The 21,541-nt window shown below is 41.0% G+C and overlaps 1 protein-coding gene across 1 annotated transcript in view; it reads right to left on the reverse strand.

Moving 5' to 3' along the window:
- lrp5 (low density lipoprotein receptor-related protein 5) overlaps window positions 1-21,541 on the reverse strand; it is a 62,754-nt gene that overhangs the window by 12,899 nt on the left and 28,314 nt on the right. Inside the window, exons 12-20 of the mRNA XM_072386549.1 lie at window positions 12,055-12,271; window positions 11,775-11,928; window positions 9,576-9,711; window positions 9,084-9,328; window positions 5,944-6,128; window positions 5,452-5,600; window positions 5,076-5,253; window positions 2,062-2,258; window positions 1,744-1,949 (exon numbers count right to left, since the gene is read on the reverse strand). Of these exons, the coding sequence (XP_072242650.1) occupies window positions 1,744-1,949; window positions 2,062-2,258; window positions 5,076-5,253; window positions 5,452-5,600; window positions 5,944-6,128; window positions 9,084-9,328; window positions 9,576-9,711; window positions 11,775-11,928; window positions 12,055-12,271 (1,667 nt within the window). The remainder of the gene's footprint in view (window positions 1-1,743; window positions 1,950-2,061; window positions 2,259-5,075; window positions 5,254-5,451; window positions 5,601-5,943; window positions 6,129-9,083; window positions 9,329-9,575; window positions 9,712-11,774; window positions 11,929-12,054; window positions 12,272-21,541) is intronic.

The raw sequence follows: 21,541 nt of genomic DNA on the forward strand, positions 1-21,541 counted from the left end.
CTGCATACAGAGCTGTAAAGATCCAATTCACTGTTCGACGTGGTACCGATTCACTGTTCGACGTGGTACCGATTCACTGTTCGACGTGGTACCGATTCACTGTTCGACGTGGTACTGATTCACTGTTCGACGTGGTACCGATTCACTGCGAGCTAAACAGTTGAATTAGTTTTGGGCTGTGATGTAAAAAGCCCAACACTAAGGGGATTAGCCCCCCCTCATAACAAAGTTGGCAGGCTGTTCTCTTCCACAGTTCGTATGAAAACGTACAAAAAGTTATGCGCAGACTTTCGTGCATAATCCTACGAATATCCATATAAATATAATACATTGTTGAAAGCGAAAACTTTTATTTAAATTTTTACAATCTTCCATCAGGGAATGTACAAGCTTTAGTGTGTTAGTTATTAACTTGTAAAGTTTATTTTTGTTTCAAACGTTGCTATGGTGGTTACTAAGGATGCTACTATCGCTGTAGCTTCTGTAACCGTCCCGTTAATCACAATAGGCTTCTTTTTAATTTGCTTTTGTTCCGGCTTCGCTGCTGAAACACGCTATAAAGGAAATACACGCAGGCAACGGAGAAATAAGTTTGTTTTGGATGAACAACAGCGCACCCTGAAAGATCACTGCCCACTGACATCTTCTGCATCGAATCAGAGCACCGAGGCTAATGGAGAGAGCCGGAATAGTTATATTTACAGGAGGATGTACTCACGGACAGCTAATATATAAACAAAGAAAATAAAGAGGTTTTATTTGTCATTCTTATGCATCACATAAAAACAAAATTGTGTTTCACACATCCACCGTTTGGAGATCAGTGCAGTTTAGCACTGACAATAAATAAATAAACATATATACATTCGACAATAAATAAGGAGACATGGATGAATTAATCAAAACAGATTAAAATGGTCAGGGATAAAAGAGAATAATAATTATCATTAAATAGGTGCTCTAACAGATAAACAGCTACAGACACCACACACTAGTAGCAGTTCTGTTCTGAGCTAAACTAACACAGTTTGGACAGGGTGGAGCGAATAAAATGAGACCTAGGCTGGCTGAATTTACTGCAAGATCGAAATGTAAGAAACGCTGTAAGTGTACGGAAATCCCTTCATCATCTTCACATCATCGCTAATAAACAACATTTGTAAAGCTATGTATGCAAAAGTTTAAGCAGTATATTCAGATACATATTGGCACTACAATATACTGAAGTCTTGGTCATCGAGGACCATCCTGTCAGCCTGGGGAAAGGGATACAATAGGTATAATTGGCCATATTAGGTCATTAGAAATATAATATAAAACTCACTTTAAATTATGGGGAAAACCAGGTCTAAACTGATTCAAATTTAAAAGTCTGACAGTGTATTAAGCGGACGTCAATATTTTGAACACGTGATTTAAAAAAAAAAAATATATATATATATACCTTTCAAAATTTCACCAAAAACAAGATTTTCCTGCCTTTCACTTCCTTGTTTGAGGGGAAATGGAAACGCCTACTATTTAAAAAAGCAGTATCATCTAATGTATTTTTTTGGCATAACATACCTCAGTAGCGAGAGCTCAATCAGGTTGAATTGATTTCAACACTCACCTCAATTAGATATAGTGACTCAACATGTGCTCTACGAAATGGTTGAGCGGGCAGTTAAAGGGTTTTATTGACCTAGCATAATGTAACTTACAGACTGAGAACTGCAGCCACTGAAAAACAAATGAACTCACCCTTTTTCAGCGTTGACCACGATGGCCCTTGGCTTGTCGATGTTGTCCTTGACAACCACACCTACATTGTAACCGTCCATCCTCTGGACGTTGATAGTGTTGTTGGTCTCACATGTCCAGTAGATGTGGCGACTATAAGGGTCCAAGCTCAGGTCATGAATCTGGTTATCCACTGGTTGAGCAGTGCTGCTCACTATCATTGAAGACTGGAGGCAACCACAACAAATTACTACTTTTGACTCATTTGATATTTTATCACAATCAACTTTTGGTATATGCCTAATGAGCTGTCAGTGCCTGGATCAGAGTGAGGTTTACCATGACTCCATCGTCTCTGGCCCTTCGTATGTACTGTCGTCCATCCAGCCAGTACACAAGCCGGTCGAGGGGGTCATAGCTGACAGCTCGGACGTTCTTCATGACATGAATGGGCAGGATCATATCAGGGCTCTGCTCTCCTAAAACCATCCTACTGATGCTGGCCTTCTGACTGAAGAGCAGGAAACTCGAAGGAGCTGCAGACACAGAGATGGAGGGTGAGAAGGTGTGGGAGCATGAGGGAATGGAGCAGAGTTTGATTAGGGGCCACTGTGTTCTCCCTGGCTAAAAGAGAGCTAATCTTTGCTAAACGCAAATTGTGCAATAGAAAAACAAACAACAGAACAACAAGTCTAAACAAACACACACGCATCATCCCATCAGATCAGATAAAACCTGAAACAGTGCTGATCAATAATCCCATGCTGATAACTGCTGTGCAGCAGTTATCAGAGCTCAGCATTTACCTTTAACCTGCTCATTTGTATCCTGTTCCTGTTCCTTAGTGAAAGCTGTGACAAGCTGTGGCAGTAGAAGGGGCCAAGAGCATTACACATCAAGTATCCAAACACTCTCCTGTGCACATACTTAAAAGGTCTTTCACATGATGGTTGTGCCTTGTCCCGTTAAAAAAAAAAAGCCACGGTAGTCCCTTTTCAGTAACTCACACAGCTTCTGGTTCAGCTGGTTCAGCCTTCCTGTGGCAACATAAGCTGAATGACAACTGTCATTGGTCAGAACACAATGTCAGTCTTCCTTTACACGCATTTGATGTGACTTCTGTTAATACCTCCTCTTTCGGCTCAGATACTCATCAACTCCGACTTCCCAGTTCCAATGTTACAAAACAAGTCACGATCCCATGTGTCCAAACTCCAAGCTTTGGAGTTCAGCCGATGTGTCTAAAGTTCTGTTTATCATATTTATCCATAATTACTTTACAGTTGCTTTCATCCTACTATCAATGAAAGCCAACACTCCCTGCACAGATATTTAACATCAAAAGCCCTGTACCACCTACAATGTAGGAATTTGAAGTTGAACTTATATAGTAAATGATGTTTTGAGTTGCACTGATGTAGCCTGACTGCAAACTGACAACAAAAAGGATGATACAAATGGAAATAATGAATGAATGTGAACAGTATATATGTAAAATATAAAGTAAGAGCAGCAGAACAGTTAATTGGTTTGAAGCTTTAATAGACGTGAGTCCAAATAAATAATTTTCAGCCTCCTCACTGACCAGCTTCATTTAATTTGGAATATAGATATAAATCCAGAGTCTGATGCAGCAACACTCAGTAAAAGTTGTTCTGGAGTCAAAGAAAGTTTATAGACTCTACAGTACCAGCATTCTGGAAGATTCTCCAATCAGCAAATTACCTGCTGACAGGTGAGGGTGTAAATGGTAATTGGACTGTACTTGTATAGTGCTTTTCTAGTCTAACTGACCACTCAAAGCGCTTCTAACACTACATGCCACATTCACCCATTCACACACACTCATAAAGCACTACGTACTTTCTAACCATTCATACACACATTCATACACTTTCGTAGGCAACGTGGGAAGGACGTTGCCTACGAGATGTAGCCCGGGGAAGCCGGAGTCGAACCACCGACCTTCCGATTGATGGGTGACTGCTCTTCCTCCTGAGATACAGCTGGTGTCAGGATTGGGTATAAAAGGAGCATCCACCAAAGGTGGTGGAACAAGGATTGGTCGTGGCTCACCACTTCGTGCCAAACTCCATCAGAGAATCATCAATAAGTTCAGGAAATACTTCTCAGAGTAAGATTATAAAGAACTTTGCACTTTCAGCATCTACAGAGCAGAATATTGTGAAAAAAGATTTCTCTGGACACCAGCTCATCTCATATGGACAGTGGACACGTGTTCTGTGGTCAGATGAGTCCACGTTTCAGCTGCTTCTGGGAAAAACTGACGTCGGCTTCTATAAAGACGAGAAAGAGCATCCAGGCTGTTATTAGAGAAAGGTTTAAAGCCAGCGTCTGTGATGGTATGGGGCTGCATCAGTGTCCATGGCATGGATGGCTTCATCTGTGTGAAGGTACCACTGATGGATGTTGGAGTTCTGGAGAGACAGACGCTACCATCAAGGTGACGTCTTTTCCCGTGTCATTAAAAGGAAGCTGATGGAGCACAATGGGAAACATGACTGTGTGGTGACAGGTGTCCTGAAGCAGGGCTGAACATCTGAAACCTGCAGGACAGCTGCCCTCGAGGACCAGAGATTGAGATACCTGCTCTGGAACAACTTTTACTGAGTGTGTTGCTGCATCAGATTCAACTTTTGATTTTATTTTCTAAATACAATCCCGTTGGTCAGTGGAGACACTGAAATCATTTCTTTGGACTCGGGTCTGTTTATCAGAAAAAGACAAAGTATCACCCCCTCACATCACGGGCTCCCGAGTAAACACAGAAAATTCTCTTGTATGTCTTTAAAGCTTTACGTACACCTGAATATACTGTACATCTCACTCCTCTGCCCTTCCTCAAACTCCAGGCTTCTTAGATCCTCTGAAAACTGCTTTTAGCTGTTCTTTGATCAACATTTGCTCATAAGGAAGATTGAGTGTTTGCAGTGGCAGCTCCAAAGCTGTGGTACAGCCTTCTACAGTAATTAAATGCATCCTCTACAGCTGAAGACATTTTTGTTCTCCTTGGCCTTTAAGTGCTTTTAACACTCTTAAGCATTGTTTCATTTCTTACTTTTTAAGGGAGTCATTAGGTTTAACTAGGTTTTAAATGCTCTTAAATGCTTTTAATCTGCCTCTGCTTATATATATGCTCATTGGGGTTGTTTTAAATGTGCTTTATAAATAAATAAGATTTGATTTGAAATAAAGGTTCAAATGATTAAAAAATTTAAATGTTTGTTGCATTTTGGAAAATGCTCAAACTTTTCAGGAAATGGGGTCAGTTTATTTTTTGTTCCCCATGCATGTGCGTGCTTCTATCTTAGTCCCAGCAGCTCTCTACTCACAGCTGCAGTTTCTTCCATCTGGGTTTAGGGTGTAGTGGGAGGCACAGCGGCACTGGGCGCCGGCTGGGGTAGCCAAGCAGAGGTGGGCACAGTTTCCGTTGTTATGTGAGCAGTCGTTGGTGCCATCCTGACGCGAGGAGTGGAACACCAGGATGTCCAGCATCAGCTCCAGCTGACCCTGTGAACAGAGTGATACCATAATTACAATATGCTGTGACTGGTGACATCTCGTCTGGAGACAGTGATTGATATAGCGCAGAATCATGTAACCTGCCTGCCTTTAACCATGGTTAACAAAAGAAAGCACAATAACAGTAAGAATGCATTTTGATTATATTATTAGACACTTGGCCCACAACTTTAACTGATTCCATACCTGAAGTACCACAGTGCGGTTGAGGCCGCTGCGTTTGTCTGCCCGTTCAATACTCCGCAGGTTAAAATCTGTCCAATAGATAAAGTCCCTGTACTGAGTGAGGCCGAAGGGGTGGGGGAGGTCATCCACTATGATCTCCCTCTGAAGACCTGCCAGAGATATCATTCTTTATACAGCTGCTCATCTTATCATTAACCATGTGATCATCAAACATAAAACAAAGCTGCAACTATCAGCAAAGTGTACATTTGATATGTAGTGTAATATCATCATCATAACTACAGCAGTGTCCTTTCAAAAACTGCTGACTGCAGCACACATTACAGCTTCAAAAAGAGAAGAGCTGGGGGGGGGGGGGGGGGGGGTCGCAGACTAGCTGCGTACTGCAGACAGTAGAAATGGGGACAATTTCTTCATTCTTTATTAAAAGATTTGCTTCATGACTTGTGTTAATATGGTAATGGCCATGCATGTGGCGATGTGAGAACAAACCTTGCATGTTGGTGCTTTCAATCATACATGTGTCCAGATCAGTCCAGTAGAGTCGATGGTCCACATAGTCAATGGTCAGTCCGTTGGCGCGCCCCACTTTGTCCACCAAAGTAGTGATGGTGCTGCCATCCATGTAGGCTCTGGCTATACGTGGTCGACCTCCCCATTCTGTCCAGTACATGTAGCTGCAGAGACAAAATGCACATGAGCAACTTATCTCAGAAGTTATGCTTATGGTTGTTTCATTCTGATGCAGCATTTGTTTCACTAAGATGAATGAAAGAACACAAGAACTTAGTTGTCCTTGTTGATGTCTTAGCATGGTTATATTATTGTGAAATGACACCATACACCTCCAGAAAACCTGCTTACAGATGTGGGTGACGACATCCTGAAAACAGGATGAGAGACTTTTACAGGTCTCTGACACAAACCAACATTTTTACTATGCACATTTTCTGGCAACGAACCACTCTTTAGGATTTGGGTGGGCAGGTAGCAATGTTTCAGTAAAACACTGAGGTACACTATACAGAGAGCTCACTCAGTGGCGCAGTATTTGGTAGGCCTTTAACTAAAAACACTTTGCTTTCAGGAAATATTGAAAACCACTAATAAGCTGTCCATCTTTTTGGAACCTGCTGTGCTTGTTGGACCCAGCTTGAAAGAAAAAGTAAGTACAGTTAAAAGACTTACAAGCGCTGAGGGGAATAATAATGGCACCAGTGGGTTGTAGAACATTTGAGTTGGTGATTCTAGCAGTTATTATTATCATTAAGGTGGCTCTAAAAGGAAAGAACTCTGAACCGGGACCGCCGTGTCTCTGAGCATTGTGAAAGAGCAGAGTTTGGCAAAGCTGCTTGTCTTGTGTTCTCAAAGCTTGAGTGCCGTGAAAAGAAGGTGCAAAAGGCAGCTGCGCCATTCCCTGTGCGTAGTATTTGTACGAGAGAAGTTGACTTCATCGCTCCGAAGGGGAACTGAGATAGAATCCCTGAAGTCGTGAACGACTACTGGTGGGCAGTGCTAAAATTCGCCACCAGTGACGTCAACTCCTCACCTCCTTCTCTCGGCCCCGCCCCTACTTGTTACACCAAGACAAGTTCTGGCGTCATCTGTTGGCTGCTTTGGTTAATCACATTGAAAATAAAAATAAAACCCAAAGAAAGAAAAGCTAGGAACTTTGCTTGGTATCAGTGAATACCAGCTATCTTTAAATACTGGTCAACTACATGAAGCATTCCTGAATACATTTTAAGTCATTGTTTGAAATAAAACAAAAATAACAATATCATCTTTGTTATTTGGAAACATTACTTGAATTTAATTAATCCTTAAAAAACCTTAAAAAAAACTGATTGTGAAGGCTTGAAGACAACAACAGGCCGAGAGCTTGTACGTTCCCTTTGTGTTAGCATTAATGTTTTCCCCCTTTTTACCATAACTGGTAATGATCATCAAATACATCCTTCCACTTTAGTAAAATAACACAGTTATGTTTATTTCTAATATAATTCACTATTTGTTTCTAAGTAAACAGAAAAATAAGGAAAACAATCTGGTTTTTCAAACTGATTAACCAAACCATCCACACAACTACCCTCACACTAACCCAACCGTTTTACCTTGTTCCAAGCTCAAACCTATACTCAGAAATACCCTTTTTGAGTCAGTGGGAAGCCATGATCATGGACTTAACAGGAGAAGTGATCCTGGGCTATGCTGCTAGGAAAAGAGCCGCTAAATGTCCTGAAACTGAGCCAATCAGGTTAAAGCCATGCAGTACTGGGGCTCCGCAGGGTACCGTTTTGGCTCCTTTTCTTTTCACCCTGTACACATTGGACTTCAGGTACAACTCAGAGTCCTGCCACATACAGAAGTATTCTGATAATACGGCTGTTGTGACGTGTGTGCGGTGGACAGGAGAAGTACAGGGACCTTGTGGAGTCCTTCTATGGCTGGACCAAAAGGAACTCCTGAACACTACCAAGACCAAAGAGCTGGTGGTGGACTTCAGGAGATCTAAAACTCCATACCAGTCAGTCTGTATTGATGGAGGGGAGATAGAGACTGTTCAGACCTGCAAATACCTGGGGGTGGTCCTGGATAATAAACTGGAGTGGTCTGCCAACATAGAAGCAGAGTACAGGAGGGGCCAGAGACGTCTCTTCTTCCTGAGACGTCTCAGGTCCTTCACTGTCTGCAGTGATATGATGTGCATGTTTTATCACACTATCATTGAGAGTGCCCTGTTCTATGCTGTTGTCAGCTGGGGAGCTGCACTACAGACAAAAACTGTAGGCGCCTGGAAAAACTGGTGAAAAAGGCCAGTTCTGGTGTAGGCAGAAGGCTGGACCCTCTCAGTGCTGTGGTGGAGCAACTGATGAGGAGGAAATTATATTCTGTTTTGGAGAACAATAACCATCATCTCCACAGCATCCTGGAAGGTCAGAGGAGAAGCTGCAGAACTGAGAGATTCAGGAGGTCCTTTGTCCCCACAGCCACAAGGCTTTTCAATAGTGACTGTTTATCAAATGTATCTATTTATGTATTTAGTTATTTATTATTATTGTTGTTATTGTCCTAATGTACAATCAATTATCTAAAAAAGAACATTTTTGAGCTACTTGATTAATTTTGAATTTCCCCCACTGGGTATGAATAAAGTATTTTTCTATTCTATTCTATTCTATTGCCCCTTTCACAAACCATAAAGTGCTCCATATAACACCATAGATAGTCAACACATTTCTCCTGTTTGGACTTTAAAGTTCATGTTTTGGTTACATCTTTCAATAAATAGTTCATATATATTTAACAAGTCGTTGTTGAATGCTTCTTTAAGTAATTTCAGTCAATTCAAGCGAGAACCGTGAAGTAGCACTTTGAGACTGATTAAGATTAATTTTAATATTAATGATTTATTTTTCCTTTACCAAAGGAATGGTGCCCCATAAAGAGCTGCATTTCATTTAATAGTAAGAACACTTTAAAACTTGCTACACTTGTTATCCCATATGTCGGTCTTTTGATACTTGTTTATGTCAGACGTGCAATATTAGATGAATGAAAGGCTACTAATGATCATGCTGACTACATTTAAGAGTAGTCAAGAATTTAGTTTCTACTGGTTGTGATCTTACCCATTGGCTGGGTCTAGTGCTAGAGAACGTGGGTTATCCAATGAGCGTGGGTTATCGAGGTCCTTGCAGACCAGAACCTGTCGGTACTGGCCATCCAACCGGGCCACCTCAATGCGGTTAGTTCCTGTATCTGCCCAGTAGATGTTGCGGCCCATCCAATCAACTGCCATGCCCTCTGGGTAGTCCAGTCCAAACTCGATAACATATTCTACAGAACTGCCATTCATGTAAGCTCTGCTGATTGTCTGAGGGGGAGGGAGAGGAGTACAAGGGAGAGAGTGAGGGGACAACAAATATTAAAATACTTCTGTTCAATTTGAGGCTGAAATTCAAAATAAAGATCTGAGAATAAATAAAGAAGAGAGCCTTCCCCACCAATTAAAAAAATGAATAAAATCACCGATTTAATTAGATTTAATAATTGTGTTTGTTTTTTCTTCTTTTGACAGAACCTGAATTCAAATCCAAATGTATCTTTGGAGCCCGGCCTACCTTGGCCTGTATGTCCGTCCAGTATATTCTCCTTTCAGAGACATCAAAATCAAGGGCAGAGGCCTCTTTCACTCCTGTCAGAGGAATGGCCACGTCATTGCTGTTAGTACCCAAAGAAATGCTTCTAATGCTGTCCCTGAGAAGAAAGAGAAATGAGAAAATCAAAGATTTTCAGTTTTTAATAATAAGTGTAAGTTAGAACATAACACCATAACTGAGCATCTGAGCTCGAGCTATTTTGAGATCAAATCAAAGTCCAGTCAAAACGTTATTACTGACACAACTAATGAAATAAAGACAAATCTAGAGCCATGCAGTACTCTTTAGTCTCTCCATCATCTACAACAAGCATTGGTGCGCAATAATGTGCTTAAATGTTGCTTTATTTACAAATGTTGTGACTATCAATTTTAGAAAAAAATCGTATTATCAGATTAGAAATTATTCTAATTTTATACAAACAAAACAAGTCATGGTTTAAGTCATATTTATCTGATAGATTCCAGTTTGTTCTTGTAAATGAAGAATCTTCCTCACACACCAGAGTAAGTCACGGAGTTCCTCAGGTTTCTGTGCTTGGACCAATTCTTTTTACTTTATACATGCTTCCATTAGGTAACATTATCAGACAGCATGGCATAAATTTCCATTGTTATGCTGATGATACTCAGCTGTACTTATCTATGAAACCAGATGAAACCAATAGGTTGGTCAGACTACAAGTATGTCTTAAAGACATAAAGACCTGGATGACTCAGAACTGTCTGCTTTTAAATTCAGACAAAACTGAAGTTGTTCTCTTTGGGCCTGAGCACTTCAGGGAGAAACTGTCTAGTTATATAGTTACTCTAGATAGTGTTTGGACCAGAATTATTTTTGACCAGAATTTATCATTTGATGCACATGTAAAACAGGTTTCTAGGACTGCCTTCTTTCACCTTCATAATATTGCCAAAATCAGGAACATCCTGTCTCAGGGTGATGCAGAGAAACTAGTCCATGCATTTGTTACTTCAGGATTGTACTACTGTAATTCCTTATTATTGGGCTGTCCCACAGATTCTCTGAAAAGCCTCCAGCTGATCCAAAATGCTGCAGCCAGAGTTCTGATGAGAACTAACAGGAGAGATCATGTTTCTCCAGTTTTAGCTTCTCTTCATTGGCTCCCTGTTAAATTCAGAATAGAATTTAAGATTCTTCTCCTCACATATAAAGCTCTTAATGAGCGAGCTCCATCATATCTTAAAGATCTCATTGTAAGATATTTTCCTAACAGAGCACTTTGCTCCCAAACTGCAGGTTTACTTGTTGTTCCCAGAGTTTCTAAAAGTAGAATGGGAGGTAGAGCCTTCAGTTATCAGGCCCCTCTCTTGTGGAATAAGCTGCCAGTAAATGTCCAGGAAGCAGACACCCTTTCCACTTTTAAGATTAGGCTTAAAACTTTTCTTTTTGATAAAGCTTATAGTTAGGGATGGCTCAGGTGATCCTGAAACATCCCATAGTTAAGCTGCTATAGGCTTAGACTGCTGGGGGGCCTCATCTGTCACATCTTTCCTCACTTTGCTCTCTTTTCCCCCCTGTTTAATTTCTCAAATGATATTATGTACATGTGACATTATTGTGGTTATTAACTTGTGTTTCCCTGGCACGCTCAGGACGGGAGATTGGACTGAAGACATATTTCGGTGCAATCTGTTGGTTTCCTTAGGATATTGTTTTTGAATTGACTCTATATGAATGAATTGGATTATTTGTAAATTAATCAATTGGATTTGAATTGGATTTGAATTGGACTGTATTATTTAAGTGCCTTGAGATGACATTTGTTGTAATTTGGCGCTATATAAATAAAACTGAATTGAATTGAATTATTAGTAGATAGCAAGAAGATGAAACAGCTGGCAGGTCATCATATAATCACAGTTATTGGTGATCATGGTTACATAATCATCATAATTGTCTTCTTATTTTGGCTTGAAACTGACAAAACTGTCATAGAACCCAAAAGGCAAAAATATTTTATTCACGTTATTGTATTGATTTCTAATGTCTTTTATGCTTTTTTAGGTTTATGTGGAATATTAAGTCAATATAAGGCTACCAGTGTGTTAGTTGAATAGAAATTAAAAGAGACAAACTGGTGATGATTTGTATGATAAAAACTTCATAATTCAGACAGCCCTATTCAGAGGTGCGTACCTGTTGGTGAAGAGCAAGAAGGCCTCAGGCACCACACAGGTCTGGAGGTCTGAAAGGAGCTCCATCCCCATGGGACAGGCACAGCTGACAGCCTGTTGACGCCAGAAACACAGATGGCTGCATCCACCATTATGCACAGCACAGCCGTTTGTACCTGGGCAAGGAACAAATATTTTTTGGAATATTTCACTTTGTATTTCACATAATTCCACATTTCTAGGTTTGCTTTGCATATCATACAGCTGTTGAGAAATCCCAAGAAAAAACAAACGAGGCTTACCGTATATCTCTGTCACTTTAGTAGCTTTCAAGCCCATTAAATCTGGCAGCTGATCGATGATGATCTCTCGTACAGCCGTGACTTTGTGAACCCTCTCAATGCTGCGTCTCTGCCAGTCAGTCCAGTAGATGTAATCACCCAGCAGAGTAAAACCAAAGATATGAGGCAGCTTGTCCTCTAGCAGAGTCTGTCTGTCACTGCCATCAACATTGATCACCTGAGACAGGAGCACAACAAGAAAACATTTACACTCGTCCACTGCCAAAGTGAGCAACAACATTCCTTCTACTATTATTCTTACAATATATTGATTGTGGACACCAGCAACTGTCTTCCACCAGAGATAGGAGGAGAGTTTGGTGTTTAGAGGTGCGTGATGGACAGCCAGCGCAGGGCCAGCTTTCTTTTTCTTCTCTTCTTTTTTTAACAATCAGATTTTCCTGGCTTGTGCAGGGTTGCATACGTACAGCCCGAAGAGAAATTCAGTTAAATTTGCTCATCCTTTTTTTTTTTTTTTATTGCTAAAATAAGGCTTTTGTTGTTGTGTTGTGATGTTTCAAAGAAGGTTTTTTGCCCTGCTATGTTCCCACTGTATTAACCTCACACAGCGAGAGGCAACTCCTCCTTTGAGTCGATGTCATTTCATAATTCAAATAAATGCAAAAAAAAAACCAGACTGATCTGTTTTCTCTTAAACTCCCTTAGACACTGACAGTAGGAGAATGTCTTAACTGACATTTGGGATGTGGTATTTGTTCTAAAAGAAAAGTGTGGCGCTGGCAAGGCATTGAAAAGGTCCTCCAAATTATTAGGAATAAATCAAATTCTGGTCACATTTAGTGTTTTTTGTATAATGACCTACATGGGAGGCATACCTAAATCGAGTTTTTGCTCAGCTGTGAGAATCTAAGAGCCTTCGAACCTTCGGGATTAATGTGTTCTAACTGAAATACTGAAGACTGATGTTTGGCCTCTGTAACATCAAACGTGTGTTGTGAATACCAAAGTAAAATCCACCACAAACTGCCTTAAAAAGGAAGAAACTGAGATATGAAATGGCCCTTCAATGAATGTTTAATGCCACATGTCAGAAAAGTAGTGAAAACTTGACTGTTACAACTAAACAAAATGTTTTACAAAGATATTTCTGACAAAAGAGGGAACATTATCCCTAACACTATGCTACTGTTTCCAAAGAGAAATAGGTTATCCATTGACATTTTTTGTAGAAAAAGGCTTGGTGGTAAAAACTTGTCAGCCACCGACTGTTATCGGCTGAGTCGTCTTTGTGAAAGCTGATCAGCTTATTCCCACAGGAGAGGGGCTCTGTCCTTCCTTTTTGACAGCTTCATATCACTGTATTTGATGCTATCAATGCTTTACACCCAGGTCAATTTCTGCACTACACATACATGATACACATACTCCCCTCCAAAAGTATTGGAACAGTGAGGCCAATTCCTTTATTTCTGCTGTAGACTGAAAACATTTGGGTTTGACATCAAAAGATGGATATAAGAAGGGAGCTCAACATTTCAGCTTTTATTTCCAGGTTGTCCCATCTGGATCTGAAACACAATTTAGAAGATAGCACCTTTTGTTTGAACCCACCCATTTCTCATGTAAGCAAAAGTATTGGAACATGTGACTGACCAAGCCATGTCCTATTACATTGATTATTCCTACATACAACAGATAGCGCTGAATGTCTAAGCTCAGTTTGAGAGTTGGGCTTTACCTGTGCAGACTGCATTTACAGTTAGAGAATTGTGTAGAATTATCGCTTTGGGCAGGAATGATCTTTAATGTTTGTTGCATCACTATGTTATGTAGGATGCCCAGTGTTGTTCAAGATGTTTAGTCATATTGCAGCATTGTTCTTTTTACAATCAGCTCCAGGGCAGCACAGAGCCAGCCTTCTTTATCAGTTTGTTCAGTTTCTTTGAGCCTCTGGCTCTGATGCTGCTGCCCCAACAGATGCTGCAAAGCAGACTGAACTGAACCACAGACTGATAGAAGAAACATCTTGGAGCAGACACTGAAGGACCTGAGCTTCCTTAAGATATGCAGTATGTTCTGTCCTTTCTTTAAAACAGCCTCTGGTATAGTATATGATTTTTTTTAGTTTTCTGGTTTACTTTTTGCTCTTTAATGTCTTTGCTTTCTGTTTTATTTTGTAGAGTTTACCCCCTTGTGTATTCAGTTATGTTTACTTCCTATGTCACTCCTGGCTTCTATCACCTGCTGTTCATTTGTCAATTTCTTCCACAGTATACATCTTCCCTGTTTTCCATTGTGCATTGTCAGATTATTGCATGCTGTTACTAATCTCTCTTGTGATTCTTCATCTCTTGATGTCTTTTGCCGCCTTCAGTCTTGGTCTCAGTCAGTTTGTTAGTCTGTTCTTTCATTCAGTTTCTTCAGTTTCATTCTTGTAATTTTGTTTCTATCGCATTCTTATCCTGGCTCTGTAGCACATTTGTTTTATCTTTATTAAAATACTAGATTCTGTCTTGCTCCTGCCTGCATTTGGGTCCACCTCTCTTCATGAAAGGTAACAGAATGATCTGGCCAAACATGAACCCAGCAGATCAGCTTTCAGGGAAGATGTTCAAGCTGTGCATGTAGCAGTAAAAGTGTTCTGTAACTGTGGACAAACCCTCCAGACCTGAGGCTGAGGGTGGCAAGTGAGCTTATGGATGTGCTGCATGTGAGATTATGTCTCCTCTCTTCTCAGGGTGTGGCAGCGGTGGAGCAGGAAGCTAAGGCGGCGGACCCCAGCTGCCTGATTCTCCTGTCTCCTCTCTGCCAGGGTGTCCTGCCTCCGTGTGTGGTATGGTGTGGCAGTTTCCATGGAGGTCCAGTAAGACGCCCCTGTTTCTGCTTCCGAGGGGGTCAACTGTAACACTTCAGTCAAGCTACCATCCAAGAAAAGACACTCCAGATGGAGGCAAGGTTCCTGCCTCAAAGGGTGTTCAGCTGGGCACTCCACCTTCTGCATCAGTTCCAGTGCCGGCCTGTTCTGCCCCAGGTCCAGCGACTTCACAGAGCGAGCTCCCAAGCCATCACCACAGCCACTGCCTCAGCCAGCTCCCCAGCCTTCGTCACAGCCTGAACCTTCACCTGCGTGAGAATTCCGGCCTTCAGAGCACCAGTTTCCAGAGCCTCTGCCTTCAGCACTTTACTCATCTGCGCCCATGTCCCAGTCTTGGTTCGTGTCACCTGCATTATAGGCCTTGTTTATGTTGCCTGCTTTGACACCCACGGCCAGACCAATCAATGTTCCTGAGGAGGTCCCAGAGAGGGACGGTCCTCCTCTGTCTGCTCCTGTTCCTACATCTGAGTGGGCCCTAGTAGGCTTGCCTCCATCAGTCCTGATCCCGCTGTCCTCGGAGGTCCTGCTCCACCTGACGTACAGGTCACCCACCTGAGAGGCTCCTGCTCCTCCATCGCTGGACATCCAGTCATCTGACAGAGAGATTCCTGTTCCTTTATAATCTGAGTTCTGGTTGTTTCCCAGGTCGTCTGCCAAAGAGGTTCTCATTACTTCGTCTCTGGAGGTCTGGTCACCACTCTAGCTCCTCCCGAGAGATCCCCCGCTCTTTTGTCTCAAGATGCCCTGTCATCCATGGGTGGAACCTTCACCTCGCAGGTCCAACCTGTCCTTCTGCTGGCCTCCGCTTCGGCCACTAGATGGGCCTCTGCCTTTGGTCTGTCCAGATTTCTATCAGTTTGAGTCTGCTTCTCCTTAAAGCCTGTGGGTTTTTTTTTTTTTTCCATCATGATGCAGTGAGTGAGGTAGTCAGATTTTATTTATGTAAGACAGTCAGAGGAGCTGTCGGCATAAATGCAACATTATATTCTTCTCTAATGGAGCAGTAGGCAAACCGTTATAAAGTTGGAAGTGTAGCAGAGAGGAAGACACGGTTCAAATCTCCATAGATCACCATCAAAGCATTGGGGTGTTATTGTTGAGCTCACAGACAGTGTTGGTAGAAACTCAGAGTTAACAGTTCAATGTCCTAGACTACAATCTTCTCCTGCACAGTGACATGTCCGGGATTGTTGCTAACAAGCACTGCAATACCTCAGCCTTTGCTTTTCCCACTCCTTCTGAGTCTCTGTCTGCCCAAAACTGGGTAGAGGCATTGGAACCTGGTTTTAGTATGTCTTTCAGAAACACATAAAACTGTATTTTTTATATTGTGTCCTTGTAAATTCTCTAATCTCGTTCATTTTATTTTGAAGCAATCTCACATTCACCAAGAGGATCAAGGGAAGAGGTGGTTTCTCCACATATTCCTGCATCTTGCTCCTGTCTGCATCCACAGCATAAACACAAATGGTACACACACAGATGAACACATCACGGTTAGCATGGGGTTCAGTGTCTTGACCAAGGACAGTCGGACAGGTCGACAGGGAGACTGGGTGTCTAACATTCAATATTCTAATTGATGTCCAGCTGCTTTAATTCCTGATCCCAAAGCTAAATGAAATGGTCTCACATGGCATTGAAAGTTTAGGTTATATAAAAGGACCATCATCCTTTATCCATCTAATGCCAGTGCTGATGACAAACACTGGCACTATCTATGCCAGACTGCACCACTGCCAAAGAGCTTTTGAAAAATTAACAAACGAAACATGTCACCTATAAAATTAGGCATTTTGAAAAGTCAGGTGAACTTTTAATTTATAATTATACAAATGGGCAAAAACTTGATGCTGTTCCTAAAAGGAGGCTGCATTGCAGGACTTGTAATACAGATATAATGTATGTAACATTTGTGATCAACCTGAAAGTTCAGCAGTTTGACCTTTTCCTGGTTATGGCTTCCATAAATCTTGTCTACATGCAGCTTTCAGGTTAGAAAGATAAAGGAAACACCCGTTGCTGCTCAGAGTTTCCACAGTATACCGCCAGCTCTCTCCTCTCTGTTTAAGCCATCCCATTCCCCTCTGTCTGCAGTGTATCCTCCTCCCTCATACCACAGACAGTAGCTGCATATCCTAATTCCTCTGAGAGCTCAGCCTGGCTTACATCTGTGTGTGGGTGTGCATTGTAGCTTCTCTTACAGTATTTATCCTATTAGAATGGTAATGTTGTGGCCTGATGTAAGTACTGTTGTGGTGAGCAAGCAAAAGCTCAGCTATCTCTTGTTTTTTGCCTCATGTAGTGTTGATAAGACACACAACAGATAGACACCTTATTTACTCAAATGGAATTCAAATTGGATTGCTTTTAAAACAGTGAACCCATTAGGAATGTGGGTGTATGTTTACATGTAATTATTTACCTGATTTTACTATACTCTCACTTTTTTCAGTATTCAGAAATAATACTACAACAATATCGTTTGTGGAATAAAAAAAAACAAGTGTAGAACTGTCATGCACAATGGTCAAAGTGAGTTAATGACATCATTCGACTGCAATTTTGGATCTTAATGAGTATACAAAGTGCATCCTCAGGATGCACTATAAGCACCATGCCATCCCAGCCTTAGCTGGACACTACAGTTTTAGTTGTCTGCTTTCAAGTACTTCATGCTCATAAAACATTCTCCCATAATTATCACAGTATCACTAATGTCAGCTGTTTGTTTTGGACACAGATTTTTAGATCTCTACAGATATGTTTCTTATTTCTTATGACATCTTGTGTCATATTCCATTCCTGTGTTTGATCATTTCCTACTCTATCAAGATATTCAAATAGTGATTTTCATCCATGATTATTGTTTAAACTGAAACTGCTAATGGCTAATACAGTGTACCATTAGTTTATGCCACAATATCATGTGAGAAGGCCTGGGCCGATAATCAATAAATCAATTAATCGCACGATAAATTTAAATGAACTCAATCATTTTGAGTTAATTTGAATTAACTCAAAATTATTGCCATGTTCATATATTAGCATATGCATGCGTGTTTGTTTTCCTCGTCTCTTGCCTCCAAGCAGGCTGGATGACACGAGGGTTCACTCTGTGCTGGGTCTCAGCACCTGGGCGCGTTTGTTCCATAGCGGAATGAACAGAGTGAACCCTCCTGTCAGTCATCCAGTCTCTTTGTCTGTGAGGGGAGCCTGGGCAGCTAGCACTGGCTACACACAGAGTGCAGGAAGTGAGCCTCGTGCAGAGCAGCGCGAGGAAATAAGATGATTGCAAAGCCAAATGCCACAGCCCTAGTGTGGGAATATTTCGGCTTCAAACTGAATGAGCAAGGTGAGCACATCAACACGGACGAGCCAGTATGCTGAATTTGTTTAAAAGTGGTGGTAACAAAGAAAGGCAAGCCAGCCGACCCAGTTTTCCCAGCTGGGGGAAAAAAATACACCTCGAGATGCAGAGCCTTCCTCCCGACAGTCAAAACTCACCGAGGCGTTTGGGCGTCGAAGTAAATATAAACGGAACAGCGCTAAATGATGTGCGCTAACAGAATGTCTATTCAAGTGCAATTTCACTCACAGAGCTGAGAGTCCATTATATTTTTTTATTTTATTCATTTAGGATATTTAAACATTGTTATGGTGTACACAATGGTGTAAAACACTTGAGAAATAAAAGTGTATTGTATTTGAAAAGGTGTCCATTATTATGATATACAGTATGTGTTAACAATAATATCGTTTATCGGCAATAATTTCAGGGACAATATATCGTTCTATCGTGGCCACTGTCGATTTCTGATAGACGATCCCACAGGCCGAGAGGGCGCAGTTATTTCAGCTATTAAAAAAAAAAACGCGCCTGGCGCAAGAAAGATAATATTGCAGAGAAAAGTGTTTGGTAAGCAAGCAAGAAGATGAAGAACAGAGGAGACAAAGAGCTGCGCATCTCCGAAAAAAAGCGAGAAGGAAAAACAGATGCAACAGGGTGTAATTAAGAGCTTAATTTTCACTCCTCAGTTGCACAGATCAAAGGGCTCTGCAGACATGTTGCTCCATCAGAAACATTTTTAGGTACACAGTAGGTTCTATAGATTTTTTCTTTAACATCTTATGGCATTAAATTAATTCAAGATCTCAATTTGAAAAAAAGATCACGATCCTCCCTTCGATCAACGTAGGCCTGACGATCCGATCGAAAAACACTCCATCCCTAGTCCCAGGCACCTGGTGTTTATCTCATGGCAGCCATGGTTTTAAAATCCCAAGATCTATTCATGCAATATAAAATTATCTTAGGCAGTGACTGTCATATATCGTAACCTTTTGGTAAAAATGGGAAAAAGTCTTTTTAGGATGAGTACATGTGACAGTGAGCAGTGCCAGATGTTAGTGGATCATAGAAATGAGTAAACCTTCCAAATCCAGAAATGATATATTTCCATTTGTGTGCTTTAAAATAAACTTAGCAGTTTGTGAGTTGAAGCAGATGCGAGTTTTGCATGTGGACAAATAGTTGACTGTATGATGCTTGGTTTTAGGGTCCTGGATAAGGCTCTGTAGGATCTTTCTGGTTTCCTCAGGACTCCTTTCACCCTGTATGTTTCATTATGTTTAGCAGAGAATATCCATGTGTGAGCGTATGTGAACTGTCCTCTGACGGTCTGTCTCTCTGCGTGTCTGATGAGACCTTTGTTTCCTTTCTGTTTGCTTTTCTTTCTTTGTCTTTTTGTCCTTTTCCCCCCATATCCATCATTTAATGAAACATTCTCACACACAAAATGGAAACACACAGAAGGGAGGGGAGGGGCCGCAGGGGATCACACTCCCGGTGCTTAATTCTTCCTGAAAAAGCCAACACACTCAAAGTGTGAGTACAAGAGGGGAAGGAGGCAGAGAAGGGGAGTCTCTCTGCCATCTTTTCTCTGGGATGGGCATGTCTAATTTTTGTCACATTGATTAATGAATAGGTTTTTTGTAGAAGAGTCAGGAACCTCTTTGGTTTGGGGGCCCGTCCAAGTGAATGTTTTTTTCTTCCAACATCTGAATGGATATTTAAATGACTATTCACAACATATAGCTGGATACATGGCTGCTGATCATAACAGCACATGCAGCCCGTGTGTTTTTTCATTTAAATGTTATCTTTACAAAATAGGAACTGTGTAAGACTGCGAGTGTTCGAGTTCACATTTGCTGACTAAATTATAAAAAAATCTGTTTGCATTTAAGCAAATGTTTTGTGAATTCAGCAGGAAATCTGTTGTCACTAAAGCATTTTGTAAGCTTAGTTTTTATTAGGTGAACATCAGGATGTATATAAAGATGTGCCAACTCATAATGAATTCTGCAGTTTCTTTCTCAAGGTAGACACTTGTGGAGTTTTAACCAGATTACAAAATCCTGTGTATGTGTAAGGGAGTGTGGAGATAATCATGTTACTGTGACTGTGTCACTTTTCTTGTTTCTATTTTTCTATATTTACTGTATTTCCTATATTTCTCATTTCCTGCCATTTCCAAATGTCATTCCCATCTGTCATACAATTCGATCTTTTTATTCCAGATGGCGTAGAATGCATAGTGGCAGTGAGCTGCAGCAGCATATCTTTGAGAGATTTTTCTGAGCTGGGCAGGAAGCTCAATTCAATTCAATTCAGTTTTATTTATAAAGCGCCAAATCACAACAAATTTCATCTCAAGGCACTTCAATGATACAATCCAATTCAAGCCAATTAGAGTCCAATTCATTGTAATCATAATCCAATCAAATCAGAATAATTCAATTCAAAATTAGTCCAATTTATAAATACAGAGCCAATTCAAAAACAATTTCCTAGCTAAGGAAAGGGATTTCCCCTACTTTTTAATGGAAGAATTATTTACAAATGGTTAAAGCAAATTGAGCGTTCACGAACTTAACTTAAGATGCCAAATTCCAGAAAAGTTGAAGGGGAAACTACATGGATGATAGATAGGAGCAAGATGCAGAAATAGTGGGGAGGACTCACCGGGAATAAAGAGAGACAGCTTGGATGTCATTGGTGTGACTGGAGGAATAACTTCATTAGGTTTGTGGTTCTTGAATTAAAATGCCCACCAGAGGTACAGGTTTGCATAACAGGTAACATACCAAAACATGTCATGTGCAGTCAGTTGTTGTCAGCCAATGTACGAACATACAGAAAGTAATCATTCACCAACGTTTTGTTGAAGCCTTGATGGTCGGATTTCGGGATGTTCTTCTTGTTCAGGGTCTGACTCTGGTTCCAACTAATATGGTTGCATGCTTCTGTCAGGGTCTGACTCTGGTTCTAACTAATATGGTTGCATGCTTCTGTCAGGGTCTGACTCTGGTTCTAACTAATATGGTTGCATGCTTCTGTCAGAGACAGCCATGTTCTGTTCAGCAAACTTTCTGCCTCCCAGCCTTCCCTCCAAAATTGCAACGCGAGAGAGCAACAACAACAGAAAAAACTTCAAAACAAAACTTCCTCAAGTCGTTAGTCTGGAGAGAGGGGCAGAAAAACAAGTAAGAGGTTTCAAAGTGTTGAGAAGACAGCTGTTCTCATTGACCCAAGTGATATTCTGTGCA

This window comes from Leuresthes tenuis, unplaced genomic scaffold, assembly GCF_036924035.1.
Source record: "Leuresthes tenuis unplaced genomic scaffold, fLeuTen1.0.hap1 SCAF_5, whole genome shotgun sequence".
Lineage (NCBI taxonomy): Eukaryota > Metazoa > Chordata > Actinopteri > Atheriniformes > Atherinopsidae > Leuresthes > Leuresthes tenuis.